Source organism: Triticum urartu, unplaced genomic scaffold, assembly GCF_003073215.2.
Source record: "Triticum urartu cultivar G1812 unplaced genomic scaffold, Tu2.1 TuUngrouped_contig_1944, whole genome shotgun sequence".
NCBI lineage: Eukaryota > Viridiplantae > Streptophyta > Magnoliopsida > Poales > Poaceae > Triticum > Triticum urartu.
The window spans coordinates 2,494-13,896 of NW_024112408.1; the positions used below are offsets into that span (position 1 = coordinate 2,494).

Genomic DNA, 11,403 nt, shown 5'->3' on the forward strand with positions numbered 1-11,403 from the left:
ATAGTGTGCTCAACTGGATCATTACCGTCATGCTGTGAATGGGACCAAGGCAGCATCCGATCTCAGATTTAAATCCAAAATGAAGGAAAAACTATGGGAAATTTTATAATAGAGGCGTGAATAAAGGAGTTAATTAATGCAACAGCAGGGGAAGTATTCCACCAGCATACATAGAGTCCATATGTTTTACATGAAGCCATCTACCCCAAATCCTACATTGTAGTAACCCTAGAGTTTGCAGCAGGCTATGTACATTACTTGGTCAAATCCCCCAAATCGCAAGTAAGTAATTTGCTACCTCGCAAAAAAAAGTAAGTAATTTACAGCAGGCTATGTACATTACTTGGTCAAATATCTCAACCACTACAGGTCATAGCCCTAGAGTTTCAGTTGATATGCCACACGAGTTCGGCCACAAGCTCATCCAGAACGTCGTCACGCATCATTTCAGCAATGTCTGCTCCGAACATTTCAAGTTCAGGGTGATGGTCCACCGGCAATGGTTCAACACTGTCCAAATCAAATGGATGATAGCTCCTTCTCATGAGTAGTGCCGTTTGCCAGACATTCTCAGCTAACTTCCTCCAATCCATTTTAGGCCATGATTTCATCATGATTTTTGAACACAGGCTGCTGCCTGGAGCCGCGTCGCGGAGATGTGTCACGTTCTGAGTCCGCCTTGGGCCGGCACATTGATGAGTATGTAATCCATAAAAGTAGGGCGCCTATTATGCATCGAACACAGGACCTCCACGGGTTTTGAAATTGCTAATAGCCACCAGAACTATCACGATTTGTTGATACACATGTAGCCCGGTGCCTTATCACCTAGAAGCGATCGTACTGTAGGAGTTTTTTTTATTAGAAATACTATAGCAGATCAAAATTGGTACTGTACAACTGGGCCGGACATTCTAGCTAAAGTGTTTTTTATAGCTCAAAAAAACTAATGTGTTTTCTCTTTTGGAATATTTTTTGAAAAATATTTTTAAAAATATGAAAAAAATTCAAAAATTTGAACTTCTTTTGGAAACGCGGTTCTTTTTCCAATTTCCGAGCCTTTTTATGAAAATTACTTTGATTTTCTGAATATTTTTAAAATTTTAAGAACACTTTTTCAGAATTGTAAACATTTTTCTGAAACTGCAGACATTTTTTTAAAAGACGAATAATTTATCAAATTTATGAACATTTTCTTGAAAACATGAACAGTTTTTCAATTTCTGAACATTTTAAAAAAAATGTAAACACTTTTTCAACTTGGTGAGCCTTATTTTAAAACACAAATATTTTTTTCAAATTTAAGGATATTGTTTCAAATATACTAAGATTTTCTCAAGGCATTTATTGTTTTCTAGGGCCTAAGCATTTTTTCGTTGCAATTATTTTTGTTTTTCTTCTCTTTCTGTCAATTCATTTTTCTATTTTTGAACTTTATTATTCTTTGTGAAACTTGTTCAAAAAATTTAAAAGCTTGACAATTTTTTGAAATAAGAAAGAAGAAACATAACAGGAAAAGAAAATAAATAAATAAAAAGAAATTATGGAAAAAGGACCGGTTCACAAAGTGTTCCTAAAATCTTTTTAAAATTCCCAGCCCGTCCATTACTTAATGTGTCTAGCTTTACACCGTTCACCAAAGACATGCTGACTAAGTGGCGGTGGAAGCAGCTAATGTTTTAGGTGGTTGTGGGTTTGATTCACAGCTTGTGCTATCCTATTTCGCTATTTTTCATCGCATGCCCCACCGTAAACGGGCCGGCCCAACTGAGCTGCCAGGCATATACATTACATACAAAAGTAGATATAAATTATGAAAAGTCCATATTACCCTTTATATGTTTTGTGAGGGGGTTGTATCGAAGCGGGACTCATAAAAGATTAATAATAAGAATATAATAAATCATATTAAGTACAGAAGAGTCTGATTTTGTTTTGGTATGCTTGCCTTGAATAGCATCGTTTACGCTTTTGAAGATTCCAGAATAAGCAGTCTCTTCTCCAGAACTCTGTTGTGATGAAGCAGTTGGACTTGAGCATTCGCAACTTTCACAACTTACAGAATGTGCAGAATTTACTGTTTGGTGATCAATTTCAGCAATGTCGCCCTCCATTAATTGGCTTTTCACCTCCTGAAACCAAATGTTACAGTTTTGTTAATGAGAAGATAGTAGTAGCCTCAAAACTGAACATTTCATAACAGGGTTTAAAGTTCTTGACAAACTAACATTGACAACAGAAAAATGGCAAAAAAAAAATGTATGTATTGTGTATGAGCTGTCGGTGATTGAGATAGAAGGCCTGAATATTTTCTATTGTTTTGTTTCCTTGAGATAACATGGAGTCTCCAATTAGTAAGTAGATAATATTTTTAGCAACAGAGACTAGATCCCAGTTTATCTTGTATATGTATCCTGCACATATCTACAGGGTTCAAGCCGTCTCAGCTTTACGATATGCAAATTAATGCACGATATCTGAATGGCTTGTGTGGTTATACGGTCCAAGGTCAATCCCTTATAAGCAGAGCATAGCTCGTGTCAATACTATTTAAGTGACTAGCTAGCACTCGGCTCTACCTCAACCAATAGTAGTTCTATTCACTAACACTGGCCTCCATGACAAGCGTCTTTGTTTACGAGGGAGATAGCTACATAGGTGCAAAAACCCAGAGATGTTGATAGGCATGGAAGGCATCCGGAAATCCGAGATATCCTGAGAAAGCAAATTTTGTTTATGGCCACATTAGCGTTGCATTGGGAGAAGATGTCCACTCACAGGTGTCACAGGTGCGTGTTGATCCACAAGTAAATGTGGTGCGTTTTGTGCGTCCACCGTGTCTCGCACATAAAATAAAATATTAAATCTCACTGTAATTTGATTGAATCTTATATGAACGTACCTTCACTCTCCGGGTCACGTAAACGCTCACCGCATACATCGCGGCCTCAGCGATGCATGCTTTGTTGGAAGAGGAGTACCTGTGGCACCCATGTGTGGAGGCACCGGCCCTATTTTTCTTTGGCTTTTCGTTTTCAATCTTTCATATCTTTCAAAGCGGAAGTCCAAATTAACCTTCGTTTCATATTCATGTTTTTTTTGCGATGAGGGGTTTCGAATTGAATACGTTTTTGACGGGTTTTAAAATTTTCCTTAAGTTTTAGCTGCTGAAACTTGATACAAAGAACAGCAAAAAAACACATGTTTCATAACCTAAAGCTTAAATTTGGTGTGGCCTCGTGCTGAATCCATCGACTTTATGGATCATGAGACAATCCTGTGGCCGAGCACGCTAGAAAGGTGGGTGACGCTACGAATTTCCGATGCTTTGTTCCCTGTTTTAGACTAAAGGCATTCATCCCTACTTTTTATAGAAAACAAATCCAGGACACCAGCATGTCCAGAATAACGGGAATACAACCCTAGAACCGTAATACAGCCTAGGTGACACCCTACGGAAGCAAGGTCAAAAGCATGTGATGTTCATAAAGCAGATCCACCAGAAAGATTGAGAACATCAAAAAGTCCTATCATAAAGCAGTCCCAACATAGGACACCCCAGGGAGCACCTAAAACATACTCCTCTCTTTAATAAACGCATGTGGAAGATAAGATCAGTGACGCTGCTTCAGCATCTTCTTGCATCGCTTCACCGGTCTTAAAGAAAAAAAGCATCTCGGTTATGCGACCCTAGAGAACAGCCCCTTGCTGCAACAATGAAACAACATAGTGTACAGCCCGATGCCACTTTCCCCTGTTAGAGCCCATCTTGACACATTACTAGACTTCCACTTTTGTTTAAGAGTGAATTCCGGTTTGTACCCCTATTTTGACATTTCTTACACTAATTACCCCCATTTAACGGGATTTCATCTGTTTTACCCCATTTCGCAAAAGTATTGCCACAATTTACCCTGTTTAATTTTTTTTAGTGTTCTGACCGACGGGTCCCGATTGCCAGGTCTAGCTTTTCATGCCACGTCGGTGGGTTTTTCTGCACACAGAACCGCATCGCCTAGCTTCTCCCGACCAATCGGGCTCGATGGAGACGCATGCAACAGAGTTAATGAAGTACTCCCTCCGTTCCTAAATACTTGTCTTTCTAGGCATTTCAACAAGTGACTACATACGGAGCAAAATGAGTGAATCTACACTCTAAAATATGTCTACATACATCCGTATGTAGTAGTCATTTGAAATGTCTAGAAAGACAAGTATTTAGGAACGGAGGGAGTAGTATATTTACACAACTTTTTATCTGATCCACAAATTACCCATATTTAAGGTCATGTATGATAATACCAAAGAAAAACATACATGATTTCAGATTATATCAGTAACAATTTCTCCTATAATTTATTCAATAAGAACATGTCACCCTGATCAAGTACACTCATCTCATCACAATACTTCTCTGAACAGGAAACGAATAGACTAAGCCCATCTAATATGCATCCCAGACTGACAGAAAATATAGCCACAAATAACCTAACCACCGGAGGCAAGAAATAGAGGATACAGCCAAGGGGAGAAGATTCTCGTACAGGCTGCCACTCACTCCTACAATCGACATCAGCCACACCTTGATGTCTTGCCTGCCGCTCGTCGCCTACGTCGTCCTACCCCATCCTAACGATTGGAATGCGAGCGATGCATGTCATGAATAATGAAGGCCAGTGTGGTGCAGCCTGACCTGGGTGATTTGGCCATCGGGGCGCTGGCGAGCTGCTCTTGGTGCACTCATATCAAGCCTGACCGGTCTAGAGAAGCTCGGCAATGCGGTTCGACGTGCAGAAAAACTATAAGGAATAAAAAATAGGCCGATGTGGCATCCCGGCTGGACCTACAATTGGGATCCATCGGTCAGAACACTCAAAAAAATTAAACTGGGTAAATTGTGGCAATACTTCTGCGAAATGGGTAAAGCGGATGAAATCCCGCTAAATGGGGTAATTAGTGTCAAAAATGGCAAAATAGGGGGTAAAAATGGAATTCACTCTTTGTTTAATTGGATGATGCCTCGCATGTTGCTGTGAGAATTTTAGAACATAGGGAAATATATTTGATACATCATAGAATACTATTTGTAGTAATACGCGATATCTGACATGAAATCTGAGAAACTGCTATTGGTGTTCAACCACAAAGAAACGAAAAATTGCAGTTCTGTGAATCAGATGATAGACCAATTTGCATAGCAAAAGGGGAAACAAAGAACCTACTAAACAAGAGTGTGTAGGCATTTCAGCAAATCCTAGCAATCATATTGCATCAGTAAATTTGTTCAAATCCGAATTGCGACAACTATATATCTTGATACACATTATGCACCGTAAAAACAAATACCCAAGGCCTAAATAAATCTAGAAATACTGACATTCAACTGTCCGGCCTTGGATGGAGCTGAAAGGAAACAATTAAAATAGTTGAATCGCAAAACTATATTTATTTCTTTTCATATCTATTGTCAATCTGAATAAGGTTCCCGCAAAAAAAAATCTGAATAAGGTACAATTCTCATTTCATCTCTAACAAGAACCATGTAGTGCCATGTATCTTGTGCCAAAAATTCTTGCAAGGAGCAATTGATTGTGCATAACCAAATTTTACTGTTTCAACTAGAGTGGGCTGATGCAAGCACACAACATGACCACAGTTGTTGGTCCCTCCTTCCTCTGCATCCTCGGTACATGTAATCTAATAATAGCATTTGTAGTGGAAAAAGGAGAATATTACAATAGGAGTTTGTACACTTGCGCCATAGGTTCACTTTTGTCCATTAAGTTGAAAATTGAAGTGGAATGCGTGAGATTAGGGTTTGTTGATGTGGCCCGTGGCAGTGGCTTCGCTTTGCAGTTTGGTGTTGCGGCCTCTTCTCCATCATGTTGGTGCATCCTCTGGTGCCGGCATGAGGCATCTAAGCTTTTTTTGGAGATTGGGATCTTGGATCTTCTGGCAGAGACAGATGTTTCTTGTGAATTTATCATGGAGGGGTGGCCATTTCGACTGAAATATTTTCATAAGAGTTCTAAAGTACTTTAACAGGAAAAAAAGTATCAATGATATTTGAATACATATATTTAGATCAGGAAAATAACCATAAAATGCTTTCTTGAACCAACTATGTACTATTTATAGAGAGAAAATGGATCTACTGAGGTTTATTCAAATTTTCATTTGTGTCTTGCATTTTGTTAATCCCCTCCCACTTCAAAATACAGTGGATTATCTAATGGGCCTAGTCACATCGGTATTTCCATTTGATAATAACTATATGGATTATGGGCTTATGTGGTGCTCATAGTTGGTACTAAGATTGACAAATAGACTCGTTGAGTGATTACTTTTGTCTTGATCGAGTTGGTTGGTGATGATCGCGATGTAGATGTGTGCAAATTTCATAGTCTAGTTTACTGCTATATACATAGACTGGTTAGTTATTCTTATGTGTATTAATTTGATACGATGCTTTGGGTCACTAAAAATTCCTTCTATTGAAAACAAAATCAGCTAAATGGTTTGGGATGTGTGCATCTTTCCATGCAGAGGTCCAGCATGAACTCATTGCAGTTGTATCGTCTTGATGCGAGGTTTATTGACTCAACTACTTTATCAAAAAGCTAGGCCCACTCGGTCTCCCTCTGCATCCGTAGAGATACATGATCTGTGACTGTACTGAACGTATATAATTTATCACTATAGTTGTATTGTACAGAAGATATTTTCTCCACTTGATGCAGTACTCTTATAAGGAACGCACGGTATACTAATGAGTGCCATGCCAATGCTATTTAAGCGACCATCTAACATTTGGCTCTGCTTCCATCGTTTGCAATTGTATTCACAGCACCAGACCCATGGTGAATGTCTTCTGGTATAGGAGCCGATGGATCTAGCTACACGGGTCATACAGCAACAAAGATATATTTGTAGGCATGGTAGGTATCGGGGAATTGGTGATATGCACAGAACAGAAGGTCAGTGTATGCTTATGTTTCTGCCCCTGTGCCTACTACTATGCATATGCACCCGAGACATCCACATTCTCACCATCGTTTGAACAATTCTGCGAAGGACTCGGTTATTAACATGAGTGTACCTTTTTATGTACATGTGTGCTCAGTTCATGAATGTTAGGATACTGTTGAGGGCAAGAAACAAGTTATGGCTAGCTTTGATAACTTGTGGTCATGGCGCTACTGTTCCAGCCTTAATCTGGGGCTACATTAGCTTAGAACCATAATAATGTGCCTTCTGTCAGTAAACAGCATTGGCTCAGATTTTGTATTCACTTCTTATTTTGGCCTTGTAACTGAACTGAGTAACATTGTATTCAAATGACAAACAAGAATGAAATGAAACAAAAAGATCAAAGGAAAACTGGATCACTTGTTACACCTACAAATAATGCACCAAACAAGGATAAAAAATCAGAATGTTTGCGTTTTCCTCTTGGATAGTGTGCTCAACTGGATCATTACCGTCATGCTGTGAATGGGACCAAGGCAGCATCCAATCTCAGATTTAAATCCAAAATGAAGGAAAAACTATGGGAAATTTTGTAATGGAAGCATGAATAAAGGAGTTAATGCAACAGCAGGGGAAATTCCATGAGCATACATAGAGTCCATATGTTCTACATGAGGCCATCTCCCCCAAATCCTACATCGTAGTAACCCGACTCGCAAATAAGTAATTTGCAGCAGGCTATGTACATTACCTGGTCAAATATCTCAACCACTACAGGTCACAGCCTTAGGGTGTCAGTTGATATGCGACGCGAGTTCGGCCACAAGCTCTTCCAGAATGTCGTCACGTATCATTTCAGCAATGTCTGCTCCGAACATTTCAAGTTCAGGGTGATGGTCCAGGGGCAAAGGCTCGACACTGTCCAGATCAAATGGCTGATGGCTCCTTCGCATGAATACTGCCGTTCGCCAGACATTTTCAGCTAACTTTCTCCAATCCATTTGAGGCCAGGAGTTCATCATGATTTTTGAACATAGGCTGCTGCCGGGAGCCGTCATATCAGCTAAGATTGAGTTAACGAGATCGAAAAGAAGCTTCCTGTCTGATTTCGACCACAGGAGCAGCTTGCTGTACTTGTTTTCCAGCCATACGAACACATCTGAGCTGAACTGCCACTGCTCTGGGTAGACTGGAAAGCCACACGCAGTGCCAAGCATCTCCTGGACATAAGTGCAGTCCCTGTCCTCCTCATCCTTAAATATGGGTAGCTGCTCTTCCTTCACCTGGTAATCTGAAATGTCTGTATCGTCGCACTCATCGCTCGAGTATGCATCCGAATCATCTTCGCGTGTATCAACTTGGTCGCCCATCTTCAGCATCTTAAGTTGAGCTCTGAGTCCTGCATTTATGAGATGAAATGGGAATAAAAGATTACTGACAAGAATATAAATCATATTAAGTGCAGAAGAGTCAGACTTGATTTTGGTATGCTTGCCTTGAATACCATCATTGACACTTTTGAAGATTCCAGAATAAGTAGACTCTTCTCCAGAACTTTGTTGCGATGAAGCAGTTGGACTTGAGCATTCGCAGCTCTCAGCGCTTACAGAATAAGCAGACTTTACTGCTTGGTGATCAATTTCAGCAATGTCACTCTCCATTAGTTGGCTTTTCACCTCCTGAAACCAAATGTTACAGTTTTGATAATTAGATAGTAGTAGTCTCAAAACTGAACATTTCATAACAGAGCTTACAGTTCTGGACAAACTAACATTGACAACAGAATAATGTAGCAGATTACTTAATACTCCCTCTGTTCATTAATATAAGACGTTTTGGCAGTTTAATTTGAACTGCCAAAACATCTTATATGAATGAACAGAGGTAGTAATAAATAACAAAAAAATTGCAATGTATTGTGTACCTTCAATGTTATGATATCCTGATCATGAATTACTATGTCTTCTGCCTCTGGTAACGGTGTTGCTAGCTTTTGCTCTTTCCACCCTGCCTGACCTTTCAAATTTTGCACATCCTCATGTGGAATAGCCAAATCAATTGCTGTGTGATCCTCAGTACTGATAACATCACCTGGATGCTCATTATATGTGTTGCTTGTCCTGGGTAGATCAGAAGTGCAGATACTGTGTCTTGTTCTCTCTGAAGTTACATAAATCTCTTTCTCAGGTAGCATATTTTCCTTTCCTACATGAACGATAACTCGCCCATTCTGCTTGGCTTTTCTGATTGGTAACCTCTTCCTGAGAAGTCCATTCCCAGTATCATCAGTGGGTGTATTCAATATATCCTTCAGAATGGGCAAGTTAGGTGCAGAGCGCCTCCTGCCCGGTAATTTTGCAATAGTGGTAGATGAGGTTGGGAGAGACTTGGACCTGGGAAAATTCCTTGATATGCCACTTCTTGAATTATCGCCACGGTAAATCCCTGTCTTCCAACCATCTTTGCTGCTAATACCAAGAGGGCTGGCCGGCATCTCTTGCGCATTACTGGAATTGGTGTTTGAATCTGACAAACGCTTTTGGGTGGTTACTTTCGTTGCATCTCTAGCAGTGAGTTCAAGCATCTCACCTAATGTTCTTGTATCAGTAGGAACTGGATTTTCAGCTTTGGATTGGCAGGCCATTTGCCATCTTTCAGAGAGGTGCTTTCTGGCCTTTCTGCTCACCGATGATCCAGCAGAATGCGTGGATGAAGAAATTGACGAAGTCTCATCATGAGAAGTGGAAGCAGCCTTTTCCCTTTGACAGCCAACTCCAAGGTAGCACTCATTCTCAGATGGTTTCTTCCTGCTACCTCTTCTAGAGGTTTGTATTCTAAGCTTCTGTTCAGGTGTATCTCCTTCTGGCTCTGAAACTTGGACACTGCCATGTGCCATAGAATGTATGCCATCTTGCTTATGCGTACTATGGCGTGGCGGCTTCAACCATCGCGCACCAGTCCACTGACCAAACTGCGATGTTTCTTGGCTTGCTAAAACCGGTGTCGAACTTCTCCTCTGAGGGTCTGGTTTCAGAACAACAATTTGCGAGGGCCTCCGTGAACGCCTGCTCCCTTTTGGTGCCGAATGCTCCAGTGGCACATGTGAAGTTTCTTCGAGATGCACACTAGAAAGAGGACCCTCGGACTCACTGTCAACTTCCATTCTGCAAAGGTTGTCCTGCCCAAACGATTGCGCACCAGCACCATTGCTTCCATGGGGGTAGCACTGCGAACCACTGTAACCAAGGATGTGCCCTGGGAACCCTGACAAGGCAACACTGCTCTCCTGAAGGATTTCAAGGAAAACATCCTTCTTGGAGTACAGTATCTCAAGTGCCTCACCAAACTCCTTAGAATTCCTGTGGCCTTCGTCGGTGGAAAGGCGCTTTGCATCCAAGAACTTCTGCCTCACGAACTCCAGATCGGCATCGTTGCTTCTTGGGCGTGGCATCTCCTTGCCTGACTGCAGCGCCTTGCGCGTCGCCATGTTCTCCATCTCGGTCACCTCGAAAACATCCTTCAGTTCCGGCAGCTCATCGCCGCTGCTCCGACATGGCCGATCCTCGCATGAAACCCGGGCCACTTCCTCAGCACGTCCGGATAACTTCAGCCGTGGGTTGCTCTGGATGTCACTCTGGCACCGGTCAAGAACCTTCTTGGACCTCGGCACGGTCTCGAGACCCATCAGCCTCGCAACGATGCTGGGCGCGCAGTGCGTGAACTCCACCTCTTCTGGCCCCTCTTTCGTCATGTGTGACTTTGCAGCAGCCATGTTCTGTTTGTTAGTGACTCCCTGTGAAACAGAGGAAAGACAGCACCACAGCTTCAGGAGGGTAGGAGATCATACAGCAATGAATTTTGTACAGAAAATGCACACTTGTGGAAACTCAGATTGGCCCTACCTCTCCATGCCAGTTCTCTTTGCCTCTATGCACTTCTGCCGGCGGCATCCCCTTCCTCGCCCTCTTGGACCCTCTCTTGAACTCAAATGTGAACTGGTTGAAACATTGGAAGCATCAGGACCCATGGTCAAACCATATCAGAAACAGTCAAACATGGAGCTTCATTCAAATCTATTATTAAAAAATGAAGCATGCTCACTTAATTGTTTTAATATTTCGAAAATTCTGGACTAGAAATTTGAATCTGCATTTCGGAAGATACTAATGAATCTAGCAAAGACCAAGAGAGATCGACCGACTAACAGAATCTTAGCTACGAAATAAGAGCAGCAGCAGCTCAAAGGGGAGGAAAGGGGGGAGAGACGGGCCGCTTACGGAGGATTCCTCGACGGAAGACACCACCGGATCCTCCAGCACCGAGACGGCGACGCCCTTCGGCTCCAGACCTCCCGCCGTCGCTCGCGCTGCGCAGCCGCGAGAACAACCAAAAAGCGGATTTAAATCGGAGGAGAAAAAAAAACGGGAGCAGAAC

General features: G+C 41.6%; 1 protein-coding gene across 1 annotated transcript; it reads right to left on the reverse strand.

Moving 5' to 3' along the window:
* Positions 1-7,577: 7,577 nt before the first annotated feature.
* On the reverse strand, positions 7,578-11,351 carry LOC125526810. Its single transcript, XM_048691432.1, has 5 exons — positions 11,247-11,351; positions 10,872-10,964; positions 8,894-10,762; positions 8,465-8,648; positions 7,578-8,368 (listed from the first exon to the last, which is right to left on the reverse strand). The coding sequence occupies exons 2-5, from the start codon at positions 10,917-10,919 to the stop codon at positions 7,764-7,766; spliced, it is 2,706 nt and encodes a 901-aa protein (XP_048547389.1). The 5' UTR covers positions 10,920-10,964; positions 11,247-11,351; the 3' UTR covers positions 7,578-7,763.
* Positions 11,352-11,403: the final 52 nt, after the last annotated feature.

Coding starts and splice junctions, on each gene's coding strand:
- LOC125526810 (XM_048691432.1), bottom strand. CDS start 10,919: ATGCCGCCGGCAGAAGTGCATAGAGGCAAAGAGAACTGGCATGGAGAG. Junction 10,763..10,871: donor AAGAGAACTGGCATGGAGAG/GTAGGGCCAATC, acceptor TCTGTTTCACAG/GGAGTCACTAACAAACAGAA. Junction 8,369..8,464: donor TGTCAATGATGGTATTCAAG/GCAAGCATACCA, acceptor TCATAAATGCAG/GACTCAGAGCTCAACTTAAG.